The sequence below is a fragment of the Pyxicephalus adspersus genome, chromosome 1, assembly GCF_032062135.1.
Source record: "Pyxicephalus adspersus chromosome 1, UCB_Pads_2.0, whole genome shotgun sequence".
NCBI classification, from domain to species: Eukaryota; Metazoa; Chordata; class Amphibia; order Anura; family Pyxicephalidae; genus Pyxicephalus; species Pyxicephalus adspersus.
This window is the reverse complement of record NC_092858.1, coordinates 133604364-133629596: the sequence shown is the minus strand read 5'-3', so window position 1 is coordinate 133629596 and position 25233 is coordinate 133604364. Positions and strand designations below refer to the sequence as shown.

The following is a 25233-nucleotide window of genomic DNA, read 5'->3' as shown; positions in this document are numbered from 1 at the left end:
TTCAGCATTAGTGTTGGTCGAATAGCTCACTATTTGATTGGTCAGCTTTTCGCTCGAATAGAGCAAAATTATTCGGGTGGTCGAATGTCAAAGTCGAACACTATTAAAGTCAATGGGAGGAAAAATTCGGGTTTTCTCCAGCACTGTGTAGAGCTTCTACAGCCTCCAAATAGATGTAAAAAGATACATTATAAAAGGATACATAAAAAGATACATTGTAAAAAGATACATAAAAAGATACATTATAAAAGGATACATAAAAAGATACATTGTAAAAAGATACATTGTAAAAGGATACATAAAAAGATACATAACACTATTACATACCCCTGTACTTCACATGGTTCATCGGTCGTTCGTCGGTCGTTTCTAACGATAATTATTGGACGTGTGTATGCAGCTTTAGTCTACACGGACTGTTTCCCCAGCGTTTAACCTAAAGTTTTTTAAAGCCCATGTTTGAAGTCCCCATGCATTCCAATAGGCTAATCTACACCAGGACGTTTCCTTCAGGCACGTTTTTGAGCGTTATCCTAAATGTTGCTTGCAACATTTAAAAAATTAAAAAGCTGGATAAACGCGGGAAAACGCTTTCATTGAACTCAATGGAGGCTTTTTCAAGCGTTTTTTAAGCTTTTATTCAAGCTTCCATTGAAAACAATAGGGGCTTTTATAAACATTTTTAGCAGGACTTTGGAATCTGGAAGCCCCCTTTAATAAGGAGACTCCCAGATCTCCACCGACCCACCCTGGGGAATGAGTACAGGGGTACATAAAACCCCTTACTCATTCCCTGAAAAGGTTAAAATATAAGTAAAAAATAGGACAAGGATCTTTGATTGGCCAGACCAGGATGATAAAATTATTAAATCTGAAATGATTCTGAAAGAGATGTCAACATCAGCAAATTGTAAGCAACTTATTTTTAGCTTGTCAATAAGACGTGGACAGTTTGGACATGTTGGTACATATTGATCAAAAGCACAAGTTGTGTTGTGTGCACAAATGATTAAGCACAGCTGATTGCATCTGTCCTGGGGTGCTCCCCATCTTTGTCTAAGGTTTAAAAGGGTAAGATATCTTTCATGTGTGTGCCATGCTTTGGGTCTTCCAATCCATTGAAATGGAGCTTTAAAATTTTGTTCAGATTGGTTGATCAATCAGAAAATTGGCAGTGATGTGCTTGTGTCTATTGGTCTAACAGAGTAACAATGCTGCGCACTATGCAGTAAAATTGCAAAGGGAAGTTTTCAGGGTGCTTCACTGATTGTCAACCCAGACAAACAGACAAAATCTAGTATATGCACAACAGTTCCCAGATATCAATCATCAATCTGCCCTGACATATGAATGACTGAGTGGGAATGATTACTGCACATTCCTTTAGAGGAGAGCACAGCAGGGTGCCACTTACTTATCCTCTCTCTTCTTCTCTTCCTAGAACGTAATAGCATTGGGTATGATTTATTAAAGCTCTCCAAGGCTAGAGAGCATAACTTTTTATCAGTGAACCTGGGTGATCCAGCAAACCTGAAATAGATTTCTTAAAGTAATTTGCCATTTTTTAGCAAATGTTTTGAATCCAGAACTGGATCTATTCCAGGCATTTTTGATCACCCAACTTCACTGATGAAAGTGTATCAGGCTTGGAGAGCTTTAATAAATCAGGTTAATTGTGTCCACAGTGATCATTTGTTTTACTGACAGAAACCTGACATCTATCTGACATTTGTACAGGGCTTTAGATGGATTTGTATTTTTTTAGGTTTGAATTGAAAAAAAGTAACAAACAAATGAAAGTCCTTGTAACTCATGTAACTGCCGGGGTAGCAAAGGTTAATGGAAAAATCATTTCTATCGGGATCAACAGGTAATAAAATTTAGAAAATCAAAAACTGCAGTGTCATTGGTAATAGCAATGTGCACCATATATGTAATTTCTGGTTTTGCTCATATATCCACTTTAAACCCATGAAATCCATACTTGTTTAATAGTATGGTGTGAGTGGAGAGAGTTCTGGTAATCTGCAGATGTATTAAATTTCATGAATGTGTGAAAATAGATAAAATAGTTACATGATGTCTCATCTTAACTAGGCATTGGTTTGTCCCTCCCTTCTCTAAGATATATATCACGGTACTGATTAGATGCATGCTTGGCAGTTGAAGCACACAAAACATTATTTTAAGTATTAATTAGACTGAACTTGCCTTTCAAAGACCCTTGGAATTTGTAAAGGAACAATCTGCAGAATTCAGGTGAGAAAGGATAGAGAAAACGATAGTAACAAGAATTTTTAGAACATAGAGGAACATCACAGGAACATTTCATTTAAATGCATTATTACTTTAGCAATATCAAATTATGGTAATTATGACAATGAATTAAACATAGATGCTTTTATGATGTCTTTAATGGTTTTGACTCACTAAAGCTTTTTATAGGACACAATTAATAGGACAAATCTCTGGTGACTTTAGATACAATGACAGTACTGGATCTACAGGCATTTATCATTTAAAATATTTATTATGCTGAGAATTATGATGATTGTGATTGTGCAAGTTGGTGAAAGCTAAACATCAGAAGTAGGATTTTATGTTAGTCTGCAGAAAATAGACATGCCTGAATTTATAGCAAATCTATTTTTTTCTGGAATCACATTATAGATAAAGACAGGATTTTCTAATTTCCACAGACTGACAGTGAGTGTAAATATTTATCTTTTTATCTTAATATGATGAACATGTGGCATTTGTCTGTAAAAAAATTGTATCTAATGATCTTTGGTTTACAAACATATAAAACCACCTATTTTTTTATTTAGTTTAAATTATTCTGCTGTCAAAAAGTTAAGCATATTTACCTTGTTTTGACTCAGTCTAATTTCATTTAGATATTGTATTAAGTTATTTTAATGTACCTTACGTTATTAAATGAGGAATTATTAATTTTTTTATAAAATATTTTATAATATAAAAACAAATTGTGGTCTAAATAAATGTATCTAAAGAGAAAAAAACATGTATTTCTTTACTCATTACTTTCATTTAATTAGCATCAGGTTTATTTTAGCTACATATTTTAAACTCAGAAATAAGAGATACCATATTATGTAAATTGAGGGCTTATTGCACATCCGCTGGAGTGAATTGCTGCACATAGACTGAAATCTGCTCACTGAGAGGTGAACATACATACTGTGGAGACTGGCTACTTGGGTAACCCCTATCTTTTTTAAACTTAAATGGCCTGATTTATTAAGGCTCCCCAAGTCTGGGGAGGATACACATTCATCAGTGAAGCTGACTGATCCCGCAAACATGGAATGGATTTTATTTGATATTTTGTTATTGATATTTGTTAGCACATGTGTTCAATCCTGGACCAGATCTATTACAGATTTGCTGGATCAACCAGGTTCACCGATGAAAGTGTATCATCTCCAGCATTGGAGAGCTTTAATAAATCTTGGTCAATGTGTGTATAAAACAGTTAACTTCAAAGATGGTTGTATCTACATTTCCCTCCAGTTGCCTGGCTTAAATGCTGGATTAGCTATGCAGGTGTTTAAGAAGTCTTTGAAACAATATTTCCTGCTGTACACTGGACAAAAAAAACTTTTGGGATGTAACCGGAGGTAACAGTATGCCCATATACCCCAGACATGTACCGCTAAGGAACGACAGCTTAAGTCAATTCCCCCTTTTCTCTATGTCAAAACCTACATTTTCCTCCTCTTATGTTCCGGTTCCTACAATCACAACTGTTTTTTTATCATCTTAGGATTTTGGGAGGGTTCTAAATGCTTTTGGTAAAGGTGGAAAGGTGTATCAAAAGTTACAAAATAAAGTTTTGCCTCCATCTTGTTGGATGGCCCCACTTTTAGCCTTTCAGGTACAGTTGACCCTTAGGGCTGTCCTTCTTGTTTTGTTAACCAAAGTGTTTCAAGGTTTTTACTCAAACCTAATTAATGCTCCAAAACTATAACAGGTAGTCACTTCACCTTGGACCTAAAGGCCCTCAATGCCTTTATTCAACCTGGAAAATTTCAGATTAAATTAGTTAATTCCTCCCTTCCTCTTGGAGGAATTCATTCAATATTCATTGGCATAAAGGATGCATATTTACACATTGTAATCCTTCTAGGTTAGCAGCAATTACATTACAATAATATGGGTTACAACCGCTATCAGCAGTGGCCCTTCCACCAGTTCCTCCATCAGTTTGGGCTTTCTCAATTTCACAGGGATCAGATACTGCAATGACATTCCAAACAAATTCATGATGTCAAGTACACTGCACTGCTGAAGTATTATGATGCAGGAGCTGAAGAAATGTGATGGATCGTACACACAATTTTTCTCTGATTCTGTCACGGCACTTGAATTTTAGAAGTTCCAAGGTCTAATAACTACATTGGGAGAACCAGCAAAGCTGCAAAGTTGAGCTCAACAGCATTAATGATAGTCCCCCGTGTGCAGCGGCATGTAAAGGCTAACATTATGGTATACACCTTTAGAGCTTCAGTTCCACTCAAAAGCCTTGGACTGTAACATTCTTAAGGTGTGGGATAAATCTAGTCTATCACTGAACAAGATGATTCAGTTATATCCAACAACAATGCCTCTGTCATGGTGTCCATGCCCAGCATTGTCAGAGGGCAGGTTCTCTTTCCCATTTTAAATAAAATGAGCATGCCAGCTTTCTGGGTTGGATGGAGTTGGGGTTCCCTGTAAATTTAGTCTTCCCAATTCCACAAATTTACTAAGTAGACATTTCCCTCTGATCTGCTTTTCCCAATGTATGCATATTAAATACAACAAAATGTGCTTTTTCTGTCATGTCCAACTATTTCAATGACAGCAGTATAAAATGAATACAGTCATGAAGACTCAGATAAGTTATTGGTCTGTTTTGCTGTAGTGTGCATTCATTATCGTATGAACAGTTTATGCAGTTTAATTAATCTACTTAGTTGACAAAAGCCAGTTGCAATCACTGTGCAGGCATCAAGCAAAAAACATAAACAGGAAATGTGATAAAAGAAAAACAGTTTTTATATTCCCTAAATGTCTTGAATTATTTTATGTTAATAACCTAATCATTTTAAATGACATGTAATGAGTTAATATGACACTGAATGCAATACCCTCAACTCGAAACAAACTGGGGAATGTTAGCAAACTTTTAAACTGATCATTTGATGGACAAATGCATCAAACAGTAAAACTTTAGTGAAAACCATGTTAAGGCAATCAGTAAATACAGAGAAGAAATCAGCTGAATCTTACTTAATATTTAGTGTTTGCTGGAACTATTTTCGTATTTAGAAGATTTTTTGACTGCAAGTACACTCACATGTGTTGTAGTGTTACAACATTACTCAAGCCCATTTTTATTTATTATGATTATATTGATTTTATATTTAAGACTCAGACCACTGTACCTTTTTCTAATACATGGATTATTACTGCTTAGAAAGGCAACTACTGGAGCCACCAAAAGTGCAGAACCAACCTGCCAAGGCCCAAGCTAAGTCGCTGCAGCATCTTGGACCTTATCTGACCATGCTGTTTCCATCATTCAATTGTTAGTCTTTTCAGTTTTTGTTTTTTTGTTTTTTTCCCAAATGGGGCTCAGCTATAATGTAAGCATTGCAAATATGTGGCTATGTATGTATAGTAATGGATTTTATTGTACTTTCTTTATGTTTTAGAATCAAAAAAGGATACAAAGTCTCGTCAAACAGAAATGCTGCAACCATCTTGTCTGGTGTTTTTTATCACTTTGTGGCTTTCCCTTGAACTAGCATGTAAGACTTCAATGACTACTCAGGGTAAGTAAATTAAGCAGTCATAATCTATACTTTTAATTAGTGTCTAATGACACTTTAACCTAAGTTAAATGCAAAAGATACATAGGCGCTGATTTAAAAAAGGCTGTAGAGGATACAATTTCATCAGTGAAGCTGGGTGATCCAACAAACCTGGAATTAGCAAAACTACAGCTAATTTCTCAGCTGTAGTTTCATTTTCAATGTCTCCCTGTACTCCTTTTATTATATTTCCCAGCCACACCCACACCTGACACTTTAATTTATGTGGTCTGCCTACTTGTGTGTACTATCTCCCTAACACCTCTGTCCAGGAACACAGGAATACTCTGCACTCTTCTCCCTGTCCCCTTCTTCCTTTACTTCTGCTCTAAAATCCTGTTGTTTCCTTCTTTTTTACCTTGTCCTGAAGCTTGTGCCCGAGTCCGCTGACTTCCCTCTCATAATCCTCCTCCTTTGGCTGTTGCTTCTGGATCTATACAGATCCTTTTACCTATTTTATCTTGCCATCCCTCTTTGTCTGTGGTGAACACCAGAAGTGTGGGGTAGCAGCCAATATTGGATTAGTCGTAAGCTACGTACACACACGTTCAATCGTTCTCACCTGATAATCGGCTCAGGGCCAATATTGGATGAGAATCTGGCGTGTGTACTGCGGCCGTCGTCCATCGTCCGAACGACTGTCCTGGCAGATCCACGGACGATGGACGACGAACAATCCTAATGCAAGGAAAGGGGGGAGGGTGCAGTGGGGTGCCACTGCGTCATTCCCCCCCTCCCCTCTCCATAGAGCAGAAGGGTGCTGTATGTACAGCACACGTTCATGTATCATGCACTGGTTAGTCGTGAAAGATCCTTTCCAACGACTATAATTGCGCATGTGTATGCAACTTTAGGCTTTCTTCAGTGCCCATGCTCCCTTCCTTTAAAGATCCAATGTGGCTTTGCACCCTGTAACCAAACAATTGTTCCACCAGGACATGATCCAGTTGCTCAGGATAGTGGGATTACATTTAAACCCTAGGACAGTCCCACATGATCAGGGTTGGTTGGGAGGTTTGCATCAGTAAAAAATGATGTGAGGCCCAAGGAGGTACACAGGCTTTGTGCAACCCATTGACAACACCACTAATTTACAATGTAATAACTTCAAAAAGCATTTGGTATATATATATCCTTGCTCACTACAGAGGTATATATACAAATGAAAGTATTTGCACCTGAAGTTCAGCTTAAAAGTATTGGAACAAAACCCCAAGTAGAGTCTTAAAGGACATATTGTGTACTTGTTCCCTTCAAATAAATTATACATATTTTTTTTTCTTTTAGAAATCAATTTATACCCATTGCCTACAAATTTGAAAATATATTTACATCCAGGGATCATTAATGTGACATGGGACTGCAACATAACAAAATCCATGGAGAAGCATACATATCAGATTGAGTTTCCAAATGTCCCAAAAGAAAACATTAACGTATGTAAGCAAATTAAAAAATGGTCTAAAATATCTCTCCCATTCTTTTAATCTATTTCTTTTTTTCTGAATATCATTCTTTATTGATATACCATTAGGGGTAGGGGGTTAGTATGACAACAATGGAGAATAATAAAATACTTTTATTAAATCTCTCCAAGGCTGGAGAGGATGCACTTTCATGGGTGAAACTGCGTGATCCAGCAAATCTTAAATGCATTTCTTAAAAGTAATTTGCTCTTTGTTAGCAAATGTTTTCAATCCTGGACCAGATCCATTCCAGGCTTTCTGGATCACCCAGCTTCCCTGATAAAAGTCTATCTTCTCTGCCTTGGAGAGCTTTAATAAATCAAGCCCATTGTTAGAGACATTCAGATCATATTGCTACTCACAAACACATTATCATGCCGTCATGCCCAGGCCACGCACAATTTTTCTCCTAATGATATGATGAGGCTGTTTTAATATAACACAAAAGACATTAATAAATCATGAGGTAAATATTTTTATAGGCCCACACCTTGTCTGCACACACCTTGGGTCACATGCATGAATATAATCTATTAACCTATTTTACTGAGCTTATGTTCCAATAATGTGTACAACAGAAGGAAAAAAGGCAAAATAACCCCAAATAAAATAGTTTAAATAATAATGGCTTAGTAAGTAATTAAATTTAGATGTCTTGCTGTCAGCACATATTTATTACTGGAACCTGTTATCTAAGCGGTATTGTATGAATTTTTATACATTTACTAGGTCTTGAACTTTAAAATATATCCACCAACATATGCACAATGCAAATACAAGTTTTTGGGTTTTTTTGTTTCCTTGTATTTAGATGCTGAGACACATATTCCATAGTAACCTACCCTTGGTAATTAATTAATGCCACAAAAAACAAGTGTTTGTAAATAAAAGTTAGAACTTCTCCACGTGGCCATTAAATGCATTAAATTAAATATTTTGTATTTGTTTTGGGTCTATCTAATCTTTTAGTATGTTTAAATTTAAATGAACACATGCTCATAACATCCACTAAAGTATTTATATATTCTGAACAAGCAGTAAACACAGTTAAATAAAACCCTATTCATTTCTGAATCTATATGCATTAAAATTATTTTTAAATTTCCCAAAACAGGCATTGAAATCCAAGCATTTTTCTCTGAAAGCAGACCCTGGATCTGACATTTAATGGATTACATTTTGCCATAATCACAGCCCTATTTTTATGTAAAATTTACTGTATTTAATTAAAAAAAACAGCTGATAAAAATATATTTATAATACCTCTCTCACCCCCTTTCTGATCCCTAGAGAAAAAGTACCTACCAACAACATCTTATAGGATCAAACACTTTTGCTTATAGTAATTTCCATCTGAATGTTGTGATTTCACCCATATGCAACATAACTAATATGTAACATAACTAATGTATACTTTGTATGTATTGGCTGGCATGTCTAGCAACAATGTGCAGTGGTAGACCAAAATCAGTAGAATGTTATTCCTGTGTGAAGACATAATAGCAGGATAAACAGTTTTATAATATTAATAAAATAATATATTTTGTATAATTTACAGATTTCTAAATGTTTTCATGAACATTATGTTACGGATAATATACAGTTTGAAATTCACAATGGATTGGTAGCAAATATTTCATCTAGAAGTCAGAAGGAAATCCTAATGGCCATTCCTGAAGGTAAAGTATATTCGATGCATTTCCTATGTTATATGTAATAAAAAAATTGTAGAAAACAAAGATGTGGATACAGCAAATGACACCAAAACAAAAATTTCATAAGCTTTGTTTTCCTTAAACTCTCTCTTTCCCAAAACATCTGTCGATAAACTGTGTTAGTTGGTAATTTCAATGTGGGGTTCATGCATAATTCATTATAATAATAATCCATAATTATTTTTTCATTTTGTTGAATGCTGCATAATAAGTAAGAATGTCCACTACATTTGCAACAGTGAGACTCCATAGTTGTTGAGGACAGAATAGAGAACTAATTTCCCTGAAAATTCAATGAAAATCTGGGTTTTTTTGGAAAATGAACAGGTCAGTGGAAAGGAGAAGTAGAGGTAGTTAGGTGGGCTTTAAATGGTTTCTAAGGGTCAACTATTGTGGACCTAATATTGTGCCACAAAAAAGGTCTCAATATTTTTTCTTATTTTATTTGAAGAAGTGTCACAAAGTTACACAAATAATTATTGTTATCTTTTATTTATGTAGCGCTGATATATTACCCAGCACTTTACAAAGTCCATTGTCATATCACTAACTGTCCCTCAAAGGGACTCACAATTTAATTTCCTTACCATAGTCATATGTCATTTATACATTCTATGATAACTTTTGGGGGGAAACAAATAAACTAACTGCATGTTTTTGGAATACGGGAGTAAATATCTGCAAACACGGGGAGAACATACAAACTCCTTGCAGATAGCGTTTAAACCTGGGGCCTAGCGCTGCAAAGCCCAAAGTGATATCTGTGCTGCCTTAAATAATGATCAAATACATCCTAAAAAGGGAACACTAAATTTAAAAAGTACACCAAATAAAACAAAAACATAAAAACACAAAAAAATAAACAATTAAAATATCCCCATGGTAAATTAATGAGCAACATTACGGGTTCTAGTTAAAAAAACAGGGAATCTGGCATTTCCGCAAACATTCCCTTTTGGGATTAATTTACTGCCATTGACCTGGAAGATTTACACAAGGTAATGTTTAGGCAGGATTTCCTGTTTTATAAGTCCTACTAGTTTTTACAAAAAATACTCTGCTTATTCTTAGTTATACATAAAAGACAGTTTAAGTAAAATGCCAAAATGCTTTCACATGCGCTTTCATTTGAAAGTAGTACTTTGGCTTTAACAGGTGATATACTATTATTCCTAATATGGAAATGCATTCTTCCAAAAAGAAAAAAAAACTTTTGTAGGTTTAGTCCCCAGAACACCATTTGAATTAGATAATGCTCCAAATTTTCAGAGCTGCTCAACATATGTGAGTGATCACCTGCATTCCATCCAGAAAGACAATATATATATATATATATATATATATATATAACAAGGAAAACAACCTTAATGAAGAACCAGTGCCTAAAATTAGGAGTTTAGCCAATGGTTTTTCAACAGTGTCCTTGTTGAGTACATCTGCAACAAGTCTGCAACAACAACAATCTGCAACAAGTAAGAATGTCAAGCTTGTTAAAGTGAGATATAGGCAAGTACACCAGTGACGGTGCAATCCATTTTTCACCAGATCCTCATGGAATGGCTACGAGACAGACTTTATTTTTAGAGCCAATTACACAAATTGCTATTTTTTTGTAAAAAAGGGGCTTATGTCTACAAAGCTTTCACGCCATACTGTTGTCATAAAAATGGATTTGTAAACCTGATCTGAAGTAGAACTTGGATCAAACAGTATAAATTTGCCAACCATGAGAAGCAGCATACTGTGGCAATTGACCTTTAGTAAAGGAAAAAAAAAAGTTCAGGGTATGATCCATGTACAATGTTTGAGGCCATAGGGAAGCAGATAGAGCAACTTGCATTAAATCGGACTCAGGATGATTCAGGGAAAAGAGGGAACCACTTCCAGACACTGCTAAAGCCAGGACAGGCATCTGAAGAATCTAGGGGGTATTCTAAGGTAGAAATGAAAGCCTGGAAAGAGCTTTACAAGGTTAACGGATAGGACCTCTCCAACACTGGAGAGGATACACTTTTATCAGTAAAGCAGGGCGACACAGCAATCCTGGAATAGATCTGGTCCAGGACTGAAAAGATTTGCTAACAAATGGGTTTTATGAAATCCATTGCAGGTTTCCTGGATCACCCAGCTACACTGATGAAAGTGTATTCTCTCTTACAGAGCTTTTTTAAATCAGGCCCTACCATGATCACTGTATAAGAACAGTTTTGAAAGAATAAATAAAGCTAATAAAAAGACAGATTCATGTACTATTGACTAATTTGTTTTTGTTTTACATGTATTGTTTATGTATATGCTTTAAGTACAGTATTGTTATAAATGTCAGTTCTTTTTAATGTTACTACCTCACTTCTTTTTAAAGATTGTAGTATATGTCTTGATGGCTTTCCTTTTTTTTTTGTAGGGAGAAACAACACTGCTGCAGAAAACTTTCACTGTTTTGTTTATAATGTTTCCATTATTGATTGTTCATGGACTGTTGGTAAAGACGCTCCAAAAGATACCCAATACAACTTGGCTTTCAGGGAAACGCTATATGAACGGCAAACATCAAATCAAAAGTAAGTTTCTTTTTCTTTTGTCAAAATAATTATACTGATATAAATCAAATTTATAATGGGAAAATACACATTACACATGGAGCAAAAAGCAACATGTTCAGTTAATCTTCTATTCCATTAAAAAGCAGACCTTGTCTTCATTTCTCTACTGGCATAGGTATAGGAGAACAGATCTCTCATTCCCTTACTAGTAACATGAAAAGGTAAAGAGAGGTCATGAGGCGGTATATTCCTTATGTCACAAGGTGGAGCTTATACAGGGCTCCTTTTATTTATACTCAACATCCAAAAATGGAAGTGGGGATCAGTGGTGGACACTGGGCCTCTGTGCAGAACTGACTCCCCCCACCCCCCCCACCTACTGAACTTGCTTGGGGGGGGTGTAGACTAAAGAAAGCCCAGAGCCCCTAGGTATGAGCACATTTTACACCTCCCTATGTTCTCCCCTGGTGAGGATACTTGATAAAGGAGGGAAGGGGTGAATAAACCTGATGTTTTCCCTGTGAAAAACATACCTTTCAATAGGAGAATATATTTGAAGGATATATTTCCAATAAACACAGTTCAAAAGACATAGAAGATAAATTTTACAAGTATCTATTAAGCTGCCCAATCAGAATGGACACAACAAATGGTGAGGTGAAAGTTAGGGTAAGTAAAACAAGCAAACCTGCGATTAAAAAGTGGCAGACTGAATACATTTATAAGCAAACGATAAAATGTTGTGAAATTTTGAATGTCTTTTTTTTGTTGTTTATATTTGTTTCCTTTTTGGAAATAGGCAGAAGCGTGTGTATGTACCATGCGAAGACTACAGAACTGATTCTTTTGGAAGACAAGTGGGATGCATTTTGAAATCTCAAAAAATTAGTTTCAATGTGAGCGTTTATGCACAACTGGTGGGATCAAGTAATGAAACTTCAATCCAGTTCTTTGATAAAATCTTTAAACTGGATAATTATGGTAACTTGGTGTTTTTAGTTTTTTTTTTGGAAAACCCAACAGTAGAATAGATTCCTTGTCAGTTAAAGTTTAACCAAAATAATAGAATAACACATTTTCCTAACTCTCTATTTTTAAATTTAAATGATGTATTAAAGTTATTTGTTTAAAAGGTATTTGCAATTAGGTGGTTTAAGGAGCTTAAATGGTCATAATACTCAAATTAGAAAATTGCAACAGCTAGGCACAGACATCTGTGTGTTGGCATTGCCAACCAATAATTTGTGGTGCATATTAATAAATCTATCTTGCTAGAGGCATTGGGTCTAATTTATTAAAGCTCTCCAAAACTGGGGAATGTACACTATCATGGAAGAACATGGGTGATCCAGCAAACCTGGAACGGATCTAGTCCCAGACAGAAAACATTTGCCAACTAATAGCAAATGATTTTCTGGGAAATCCATTCCAGGTTTGCCAGATCACTCAGGTTATGTCATGATAGTCTATCTACTCCTGTCTTAGAGCACTTTAATAAATCAGGCCCATTGAAACAGCTGGCTTTTTTTCTGCCAATACTCAACACTCAAGCATGTACAAGCATACACTTTAGGGGGCCATTTCTCAGCATTGACATGCCATTAGTAGCACAGGTAGTGGAAAAGGTATTTACTGTCTTCTCTTACGGTTATTCATTACTTCAATTACTTTTCTATAAAAACAAGGCCACTTTAGCAAAAATATATCCATATTAAAGGATGTCTCCTTGAATTGCACATAATTAAACTAGTCTTAAGGTGCGTACACACTTCCAATTTTTATCGTTCAAAACGAACGACGAACGATCGATTGGGCAAAAAATCGTTCGTAAAAAAGTAACTAACGACGCCGTCGAAAGAGGAAAGTCGTTGGAAACGAACGACCGGACCGGCGGATCGGATTGGACGACGATCGTTGAACATCGTTCGTGTGTACGGTCGTTCGTTGATCGTCCATGGTCTGAGCATGCGTAATGAACGAACGTTCGTTCACTTTCCTGTCGTGCACATAGTTCCTCTATCGCTCAAACGATCGTATCTATTGTGTGTACAATATCTACGAACGATCGTGTCGTTATCTCTATGTGCAGGATCGGTGCTATACGATCCTTCGTATATATCGTGCAGGATCGTTCGTCGTTCGTTTTCCAACGATAATAATTGGAAGTGTGTACGTAGCTTTAACCTCCCTAGCAGTAACCCCGAATGTGACTCGGGGTAGAAAAAAGTTGCTACAAGTGGTGACCCCGAATCACACTCGGGGTTAGAACACCTAGGGAAGGTTAGTAAATAGAGCGCTTACCTGATCCGCGTGTGTACGTCCCGGCCGGGCAGGGCAGGAAATTCAAAATCCATTTGTATTGCATTCAATACAAAATAACTGTATTGAATGCAATACATTGGATTTTTATGTGTAAAAGCAGTACATTGTTTTCAAGAAAATTTATTTTACAGTATATATAAAAGTATGAGTATAATATGTATTTTTTTTTTAATTAAATTTTTTTTTTTAAATATATAGATTTTTTAATTTATTCAATTTATTGTTTTTAAATGATTTCGTGTTTCAAACTTTATTATACTCATACTATTATATTATACTGGCAAAATAAATTTTATGAAAAACAATGTACCGCTTTTAGACATAAAAAAACGGAAAGAAATGAACCGCTAGGGAGGTTAAGCCATGTACAGACATCAAATTTCTATCTTGGAAAAGATCCTTCCTGATTGTTTACTTAGGCAGTAGAATGAATGTATGTTGTACACAGCACTTTTCTGTTCTATGGAGAAAAGGGGTGCAGGGGTAATGAATTAGCAAGTTGTACCCCACTGCACTGCTATTTGGCCGATTAATAACCTTTTGTTGTGTTTCTAGTTATTTTAGATCCTCCAAGAAATGTACAGCTCAATTATAATTCCGATGAACTGGAAATTACATGGGACCCTCCAGAAACGTACAGCAAAAAAAGCAAGAATTGCTTTATATACAATGTTAATATAAATGGGGTAATATTTTCTATTTATTTCACTTGATTGAAGTTTTATTTGTTACTAGGAAAAGATAGTATGTTGCTTCTAGTTTCTAAAAAAAAGGTAATGCTACTAATATTGTATGCATAATAAACAATTATGGTCAAATTTCCTAACTAGGTAAAGCCAAGAATTTAACAGATTGGTATTATTGGCCGCCCTGTCTTACAAAGTTCTAGGTATTACCTAGGAAAACTCTTTAGGGATCAATATTGTGTCAGTAAGATCATTTTTCCAAAGCGTAGCCTTTCTTTTATTTATGATTGACATCAGTTATTTACTACTTGCTAACTACTACTACTAAGGTGCTTCTGACTTATTTATTGAAAGTAAATTTAAGAGTAAAGAATATACTTCTACAATCTGAGTGGTCTTTAATATGAGTTTCTATGAAGCAGGTGCTTAACATGAACAAGGTCTTAAGTGATACATTTTTTTTGTAAGTTACTAATAGTTCTAGAGTGAAGACAATAAAAAGAATTCTATCAAGTTAAAGATGTTATTCATTGCTTAAAGTGCAGCAAATTCCCCCTTCCTGTTTTATTAGTTTAACACAAATTGCCACAGATTAGCAAGAATAGACAAAGAGAGCCTAATCTATTAAAGCTCTCCATGGCTGGAGAGGATATACTTTCTTCAATGAAACTGGGTGATGGGTGATGGATCTGGTCTAGGATTCAAAACATTTGCTAGCAAATATCAAATAACTTTAAGGAAATCCTTTCCAGGTTTTCTGGATTACCCAGCCTTTCAGACCTTGGAGAGCTTTAATAAATCAGGCCCATAGTGTCTGCATGCCTAATTGCCTTCTACTCTTTGTAGCTAGCTTTACAGTCCCTAAAGTTCAATTATTTTTAATTTCAGGATATTAAAGAGAGTATACGAGACTATTCTTACAGAACAAGTAATTTACATATAAATGAAAAAGTGATTGTCTCTGTGAGAGCAAAATGGGAAGACCTCTGTTCACGTATTGGAAACTGGAGTAGTTGGAGTGATCCACGGATAATAGGTAAGTAGTATAAATGCTAATTGTTTAACAATTTAGTATAAGGAAACTTTTTCTTTTAATGCTTGTTAAATTCAAGGACTTTTATAATAACAGTTTAAAGGCCTGAACAATACCTTGATAACCCATAATGCAAAGACTAGCTGTCTGTTCATTCAGTCCTCATCTACTACAGTGTAATGTTTTTAGATTCAATATTATTAATATTATCTAGTATTTATATAGAGCCGACATATTACGCAGCGCTTTACAAAGTCTATAGTCATGTCATTACCTTTCCCTCAAGGGGGCTCAAAATATAATGATCAAGTGTTTAGCACTAATAACATGAACAATTTTTACTTATGCATTATTGATTTGCATGTAATACCTAATACACCATACAATGGCTTTAATCAAGTGGTTCCTTTTTTTCCTATTAATATTATTATTATATTCCTTTGAATATTGATTTATGAAACAGACTGTGTCCATTCGAAAGCTTGCAGTTTAAAGCAGCCAAGCAGTTATGAAAAATATTTCTAGCTCATTAAACTACGTTACCTAAATTGCAAAGGCCACTCTTATCCCTACATTCTTACACTAAGGGGCAAGGCGGAACCACAACCCACAGCAGGGGAAAGCAGAATCTAACTCAGTCACAACACTGTAATGTGGTGCATCATCCCATGTGCATTGTGCATCATTATGTGTTGGGTTAAGACAGCCAAAACACCACAATGCAGCAATGATGATCACCACAACACACATCATACCATTGTGGAGAGATCAAGTGCAGGGGCTTTGCTCGCTACTTTAACAGTTTGTTGGTACATGCAATACGAGTGTTTTGCTGTTAAATACAACACAAAAGTGTGAATCTGGCATTGAAGTTGGGTGTGAAAAACTCACTGGTTTCAGGCCACTGAATTATTCTTACAGGGATTTATAAAGGTGTGTTTTGGAAGTGATTTACTAAAAATGTTAGGCTGTTAACTGTACAAAGAGACTCTGCAGAGGATTTATAACTTAGCATAGTGGTTTGAAATAAGTGCACCCAATCAAATGCAAAGAAACTTTTGCATGCACATGGTTGGAAGGCTAAAGTGAACAGAGTTTCTCCTTAATCACTAAGCAGGGTGAATTATCTTTTGCAGGGTGATAGTTCACTTAACAGTTCAAATTATTTCGGAAATTAACTTCATTATACTAAGGGAAAATCCCATACTCCATTACCATTGCATTTATTCTTTACAACTTCATCAACTTAATAGAATAATTTGTAGCAGCAACAAGTGAGGAGAATTCCTTTATTTAATTAAAAAAAAAATACTTTTTCCTGGTATTTGGGCAACTAAGTTTGACCTGCCCTAAATAGTTTACAGATAAGCCCTAAATCCATAGCACTCCAGTACTTCCACCACTAAAATATTGTGCCTGTCAGAAGCCAGGTCATATGCACAGGCTGCGGCTAAGTTCAATATTTAATTTTAGATTTAGTCACCAATATTTGAAAATGTTCCACAGTGGGCAACTGAGTTTTAGGTAAGATTTGTGACAGGTTTACTTTAAATTACCAAGCTCCCTTACCCATTGATCAGATAGCCAAAACAACATCTTGTATCTCTTTATTAACGTCCTTTTGCAGTGACTCAATCAGGAAAAGGTTAGGAATTTTAAAGTTTATGTTAGTCTTATAAAACTTTAACAGTATCATCATTTTATATGGTGTGTAGTCAGTAACATTTATTACTTTCACATGAACAAATGTTGAACATAATCTTGTAATTTCCTTTTGTATTATTCATGAGTATTCTGATTTCATGAGTTTCTGATTACAGCATTTCAATGACATTTTATTTTACTTCTTATTTCTCTAGAATCTGGTTCCTTTCGTTTTAAACCATTTCACCTTCTATTCATACTGGGAATCATAACATTCGCTATTCTAGTCCTTCTTATTTTCCTGTGTCACAGGTAAAGTGCTAATATTATCATTAAAATATTTCATAGTTTTATGATAAATGTGAAAAAAATACAAAAACAAATGTAGATAAAGCATGCAAGATTTTTTTTGAGTAAACCAGAGTTTGCAACGCATATTTATGTGGTTAAAGTGGATGGCAAGTATACGCATATAAACATAATTTACAGTGAAAAATTATTAGCCTCTGATTTTTTTTATTACATTTGTAGCTTTAATTTATTTCTATTTTATTAGTCACATGACTGCTAATACCTGATTTTTTCCTCTCTGGGTGCCAAGCTGGGTCTATTGAGGTGTTACATTACTATTTGTTCTCCCTCCACTGAACATATTACTGGTGGTATCTGTCTAGTAAGTAGTAAAAAAAACAATGATACTGTAACCAAAAATATATAACAAAACAAACATATATTTGTGGAATGATTATTGATTTTGTTTGTTTCACCTACTTTGACAGTCATTCTGTACTAGTGTATTTACTTCTTTTTACGTTTATGTAAGAAATTTTTCTGGACATGTTTAAAGCTATATCACACTGACAATGATGTTGTGATTGGGTTACAACTTCCACATGGCAGCAAGCTGCCTCGAAAGGACACCCTAGAGAATAAATGAGGGTGGCAGTGGGTAGTACAGCACCGCTCACTGCTGCCCACAGTCAAATCTGTAGACATTGGTTCTTTAGGAACCAATATGGTGGTACAAGTGATCAAATGGCTGGCTAAGTGTCACCCACTGGGAGCTGAGTGGAGGCAGGTCTGAACCTAACCTTAGATGTCGAGTAACTAGCTATAGAATAAAGTATATGAAAATTACGAATAGGAAATAAAAGGAAATTGTTTAGCTGTTCATCCAGTTTTTGTTTGCAGTCTGTTTTTTGTTCGGAAAATTTATTTTCAATTCTTTCCCAAAATGCAACAGGAAGAAAAAAGGGAATTTGGGGACAACTGTAAAATGTTATATTTCCTCTTTCTAAAACAGAGTGTGAATCTCCCCAGCAGGCAGTTGGTTCGATCATTTAGCTGAAAAAGGAGTTTTGCTTACACATACATTTGAACTATTGGCTAGTGTTTTGATATTTGTTATTCAGTTTGCTTTAAACACACAGGCTAATATGTGTTGCCTTGATCTGATAATTTTTTTAATAAAAAGCCCTTGGCCAAAACACATAAATTGTGATGATGGATAACTAATTATAAAATAACTTGTAGTTCACCAGCCTGCTTTTAGTGACACAAGGATTATTTATACAGTTGCTGAAAATCCTCATCATAGCCTCAATCTGCCTTCATAATTCCATATTGCGTTACTATATTTAATATGTTGAATTTAAATACAGAACTTGTGAGAAAATTGACTACACTAGATAATATTAAAAGGGCCACTCATTTACTCCAACTGCAGAATTCCTTTTTGTTGGGCCATACATGGAGTAAAGTCAAACTGTCTACCGCACTATAAAGCAATGATGTATTTAGGTGCTAATATTCTAGCACAAACCACCAGTCTGCTGCTTGGCGGTCCTTTTTGAAATGTGTTCCTGGTTAGCCAGTATCTTAATTAGACTATTTTTTACATTAAATTATTATTAAACCCATGATGTGCATATAGTAGCATAATACAATCACTCCTTAGTGTCACTAACATATATCACCTGTCATTGGTGCCTTCCTCTTTGGAGCTCTATACACCTGTCATTGTATGTTATATCCCCTTTCCCTTCACCTGTTCCTTGGGCCTTGTAACTCTGCTGGCATCCTTTGCTTACACCCCTCAACCCCAAGTCATTTTTCAATATCCTTATTATAACCTAAACTTACACCGACATCAGCCTTCTTTTTTTGCTCAGCTCTTCTTGTAGTAAAGCACATACGGTAATTACCTCTGCAGGAGCACATCTATGTCCAGTTTTAACTCTAAAGAACCATGTGTCCTACCTACAACAAGTTGTAACACCAATCACTATGTTTTCAACTAGGATGGGAGCTCCTTTGTAACCCTTACAGCCACTATATGGCTGCAATGTTTAATTCCATGCAAGTACATGCAGTTGTAAGACACTCAAGCAACTTTCCCCAAATACAACAGATGACTTTTTTTTCTTAATATAAAACCTTGTAGATAACATGTAACAAGTCATTATGGCATCTTTGTGTCAAAGGGCCTTATACACTTTATGGATCATAACTATTATGTTCCAGCCAGTCTGTCAAACTACATAGTCATGTTCCTCTTCCCTGTAAGAAGCATGTTTCTTTTTCTTTTAAATCTTTCAAATGACTTTGACTTCAAGGGTACAGACCCCATTTTATCTGATTGGCATAACAATATACTCTAATCAGGAAACAGCATCTCTATTATTACACTAAAGTAGAAGAGATTGCACCAAATGTTGTGAATATACTTTACATGTTGAGCTCATGTGATATCAGTCTAACCAAAAGGTTAACAAGTATTTTTTTTAAAACAAGACTCTTGTCTGTACCCTACTGTCATATTCTTACTGCACATTCATCTGCACAAAACACACATTCATCTGCACAAAAAAACAAACTTTTTTGCACTTTGTTAACCTGGCTCCAGATATTGTTCTTGGTTAATCAATGTAAGCAGCATTCTTCTTTCTGGTGTTTGGAGTCGGACTTGTTGCATGATATAGTTGATTGTTCATATTCTTTGATGCTGTATTGCTGTCCCCTATGTGCTGCTGTATTGTACATGTCTGCACACCTAGAGTAACATTCCTATTCAGCTGCCTCTGCCATTATGAATGTTTTTTCAGCTGTACTTTTTTTTATAAAATTTCTGCAGTAGGACCTCACTACATTCAAGTTTTGGTTGTACCCACAAATTATTCTTTACATGGTACCCCGGTTTCTAAGATTTTTTTGTGATCTTAGCAACTCCCCTGCATCAAAAGTACACAGTGCATGCTTAGTCGACAGAAAAAAAATATGTTCCGTACCTTGACATGCCATGAGAAAAATAGAAAAGCTTTCATGATCTGTAAATTCTACACCAGGGCCCTAAAAGCATTGGTTGCAGTGGGCCATCAGAAAACCTAGATAACTAACATTTTATCAGTGGCAGACTTTATATTTCCTTTTTATTTGATTTTTTTTAACTTCACCTAAACCCTAAATTCACCTTGTTCAAAAAACGAGGTGCACAAAATGTATCACTCAAAAGCTCCTGATAAAAAATAAAAACAAATTATCAGTATTGCAGCCATCTCTAAATGTAATACAAATATTCATCCACTCAACAATCCAGCACAAGTCCTCTTCACGACCTTTTGTCCTTTTCATGCAAATCGTAGCACAGCTTTCTGTAGTGCTTAACATCCTGCCCTACAACTGAAGAAGTGAAAGGTGAAGATGACTAATAACATCTTCAAACTGAAGAAACCTGGAAAAATAGTATAAATACAGATTAATAATATAATACTCCAAATGTAGCTCCAAGGAGGGGGACAGAATGTAGGGGGTTGGACGTGAATCCAGGTTTGATTTTCAACCTTTTAAGTATTTTATTATATAATTATGCAGTTGTATCCATTTTTATTTGGTACTTGACAGTTCTGTGTGAAACAAAATAGTATTACATTGGTTCATAATTTTCATATATGTTTTTTAGGTTCCAAATATGGAAAAGATTATTTCCACAAATACCAACACCAGCAAAGAAAATATTTGAAACATTCGAACAGAGGGAATTATTGGTATGTATGTTATCTGTTGATTGCTAAACAGTAATAATAAGAAAAAAAAGCAGTGAGCTTATTAATGCAAAAGGGTTCTGTTTCCATCAACTGCCCATGTCTTTCTCAGAAACCCTGTGCAATGTCAATTTCTCAAGCACCCACTTCCATTTAGAATTGGTTAAAACCAGCAATTTTAAAAAGGAAAACCATCAAACCAATCATAATATACAAATGTATTATTAGATCCAGAGATTAATGTAGAAGAACTATGAAAAGCTAAACATTTTCAGTAATGGACAAGCTTGGAGCATCACCTCACTCAAAATTAAAGTCAACATTTTCATATCATTTAACTGCCTATAGTTCTTAATTTACTGCTTTTTTTAACATGCAGTTTTAACCATACAAACCATGCACGGTACCATGCAAATGTACATACTATAAATCTGTTATTTTGTTTACTCTAAAAAACTTCATGTCTTCATAAAGCGCATATTATTTATTTTTTCTTTTTAGTTTCAGGAACAGAATTTTAGAGAGACAAGTGTGCCTGAGGAAGATGAAGAATGCATTTGTGTACAAGAAAGAGAAATTCCTCAAAAGGAACAACATCAACATCAATATGTGAACACAAGGATAGATCAAGAGCCTAAAACATTATGTTAAAACATGTTTAAAAAGACATTCCCTTTCCATCTGACGCAAGGGTAACTGAATTCAGTAATAAATTGTATTATCTTTGTTGCCCAATAGGTAAGTTCTTACCACAAATTGCCACCATCCTTTGTTGGGTTACCTGTCAGATGTGCAAAGACTAAATATTCTGAAGTACCAAATATTACAATATTCTGAAATACTGAAAATAGAAGACAGAAAGGGATGGAAAGAACACTTTCTGCAAATAATTTTCAGTGGACAGGATTTAAATGATAAGTGTACTTTCATTATAAATTGTGCATTTTTTGCTTAACCCTGGACCTAATATAAAAAGCTATACACTAGCTGTAAGGTCTTTTTTACACAATCTGTTTTACTGTAAACAAGCTTTTCCAGATCACTAGAAAGAGCTATTGGAGGATTAGCAACTCTGTAGTGGGCTGAATGTAGAGCCAGGTTGCAAGGGTAGGTTTAACTTATCCAGTAGTTACGTTTGGATTAGGTGGTGAACACATTTCTGGGGCCTAATGCATTCTTGATTGGATGAAGCCAATTCATAGAATCAAGTCAGAAGAACTTGGTGAATGTAATAGTCTACTAAAATGAACTTTACAATCTCACAGGCCCTGAAAATTTAGGCATAAAGGCGTATAATAAAGAGAATTTGGAAAAGGGAGAAAGTACAATAAAGGAGGGGAAAAAAAAACAATTCTTATATATAATATTTTTTGTATTTACACATGAGGTTGGTTTCCTACAAATCATTTTGGCGATCTTATAGGATACTTGACACAATTCCTTGTTACTAATATCTCTGTGACAAACGCCTTTCTTTTCCAGTAGAATCACCTCAAAAAGCCTATTTACTGGTATTATCAAACACAACCTGACCTCTACTACCTAATACAAAAAAAAAAAAATACTCAATATGCCCATTAAGGCAGTATTGTGATTAACTAATAGATTTCTTTGAGACCAACTGGGAAGGCTTCACATCCCATAATGAGAAGGCTTGTGTCTCAACTATAAACCTAGAATATAGTACAAATACACTATTGTAAAAATTAAGACATCTTCTAGAAAAAAAAAGCCCAACGTCCATTCGCATATTAAATATTTTGAGAAATACATCAAGGAAAATTGTAATCTCTATGGGCTTCGTATACAGCTTTTTACAGATGTCACAAATGTTGATTCAATTAGGTCAGTATAGGAAAAAATAATAAATCGATGCTCATAAAACCTGGAAAAATGTTAGTACTTATTTAATACTACACTGAAGAGCTAAGCAAACTAGATCACTAACTACACAACATCTGCACTAAAAAATATTTGGCCCCCTTTTACGGACAAATACCAAGATTTGAAGACACACTTGGAGTGATTCAACATTTTGAAATTGTGACTAAGAAAGACCACAGTTCTACCCAATCAACAACCTATGCACACACAAGCTGACAAATCACTAAATTAGGAGGAAGATGACCCCGCTGAAACTCCACAACCTCCTCTCTCAGTAAGGTTTCCTACAAGGAAAGGACTCTACAAGGACTCTACTACCAGTACAAGTTCAGCTCCATGAATCTTCTTGTCATAGTGTTCATTTCCTCTTTCTGCAGTTTTTTTAGCTGTTTTTGAAGCAAAGTTGTTGGCTTCATTGATTCTCTCTATCCTCAGTATTCACAAATTCATATTTGGTTTTACACTTCTGTGTTACTGGAGTGTAGAACATGTTGTCAATAGGTGATCTTGGAAATCTTTCAAAAAGAAGAAAAAAAATGGAGAATATTATTGTTAACTTCACTCTGAGTACAATTATATGCAAGTACTACATTTGCAAGCAAATTTTTCCAGTTTCTTTCTTAGATTCTGGTGACAAATTTCAAAGCACAGATAAAAGGGTGCATTTGAACCTTTCCAAATGTCCACTGCCTTCCCGATACTAAGGAATTATATAAGACTTTGGATGGGACAGAATTTTCCTCATATCAAAAACAATAGATTTTTAAACTCTCAACTGGTAAATTCTAGCAGGACATCAAAATTTCAAGACAAAATAATTGAATATTCCATCTGCAACAGTTCTTGCTGATTTCTTGGTTGCATATACTTGAGCAAATCTTGTGAATTAGTCTATTACTACTAAGATATACTCATATTTACCTCAAGATGAAGAAAGTCATTGACAACTATTTTAAAGAGATAAGCAATGACAATATTACTCAAAGGAGCTCTAGTAAGTTTGTTTGGTCATTGATCCTTCTAACTACCCTAAAAACTACACTGGTGAGTAATTTAATGTTGAGTGTCACTTTGCATATATGGCCAAAAAATTCTGTCTCTGATAATATTTACAGATCTGTCAATTCCTAAGTATTCCATCTCTTCATGTAACTCTTTAAAAACTAACTGATGGTATTTCTTAGGCAACACCAGCTGGGAACTAGATATCTTCCCAAGGTTCCTTCATTGTCAAGGTAAAGTTTAGACCATTGTCTCTTAAGTATAGAGATCAGAAGGCCCACCTTAACCATGTTTTGCTGAAAACTTGTTTTGACTTTTGTACATCCATACTTCCCCAATCAAAGGATATTCCATTTGTGCTGTTCTGATTTTCTCTTTGGAAATTTGGGCTAATCATTGTAATGTATCATTGCTTGTTATTGAAGTAGTATGGACTATCGTCCGGGGATATTACCAAGGCATTTAGTCCTCCTGATGTATTTGAATAGCGACAGATTACCATTAATTACATGATCTACTTTCAGAGAACATTTTTGCAAATATAGTTTAGGACTAGTATACAAGAAAGTAAACCTGCATCAGTGTGCATTAACCTGGGTCAGGATTTTATAGCGAAAGTAAAATTTGTGTGTTCTGCGACTTATCTGTGGCCTGTTGCATTCAACTTCGCTGTTGTAAGTATATATTAATACTGGACAATGCTTGACAGTAGTAAAATTAGTCTCAAAATTTGTCACAGATTAGCAACTTCATTGCTAGGAACTTATTTTATCCAGCTTTCCTTAGTGCATATGGTGATTTTGCTCAGCAGATGTTAAGAGTTCTAGATCCATTAACTAACTAACCTTACGTGTGGTCTACATGTTCATGGAATGATTTACTGTAGACAAGATTGTCATCTAGGTAAGATGGGCAAATCTCAACTCTTAGTCCTGTTAAACATGTTTCCGTTCTTCATTGGAATGCTACCAGTGCTAAACTAAGGCCAAAGGGTATGTGGATCCATTCATACAGACCCC

The 25233-nt window shown here is 35.2% G+C and overlaps 1 protein-coding gene across 3 annotated transcripts in view; it reads left to right on the top strand.

Moving 5' to 3' along the window:
- The window catches only part of LOC140341827 (granulocyte-macrophage colony-stimulating factor receptor subunit alpha-like), a 33964-nt gene extending 11389 nt beyond the window's left edge, over positions 1–22575 (top strand). For 2 of the 3 annotated variants that reach the window (XM_072427719.1, XM_072427728.1), the window contains exons 2-11: positions 5721–5840; positions 7167–7315; positions 8904–9024; positions 11465–11621; positions 12403–12584; positions 14481–14611; positions 15500–15647; positions 17504–17600; positions 21247–21331; positions 21830–22575. In XM_072427719.1, coding sequence (XP_072283820.1) covers positions 5756–5840; positions 7167–7315; positions 8904–9024; positions 11465–11621; positions 12403–12584; positions 14481–14611; positions 15500–15647; positions 17504–17600; positions 21247–21331; positions 21830–21979 — 1305 coding nt within the window. In that variant the 5' untranslated portion in view covers positions 5721–5755 and the 3' untranslated portion in view covers positions 21980–22575. Of the gene's footprint in view, positions 1–5720; positions 5841–7166; positions 7320–8903; positions 9025–11464; positions 11622–12402; positions 12585–14480; positions 14612–15499; positions 15648–17503; positions 17601–21246; positions 21332–21829 lie in introns of all 3 variants that reach the window. The other variant, XM_072427737.1, reaches the window with a different exon arrangement.
- Positions 22576–25233: the final 2658 nt, after the last annotated feature.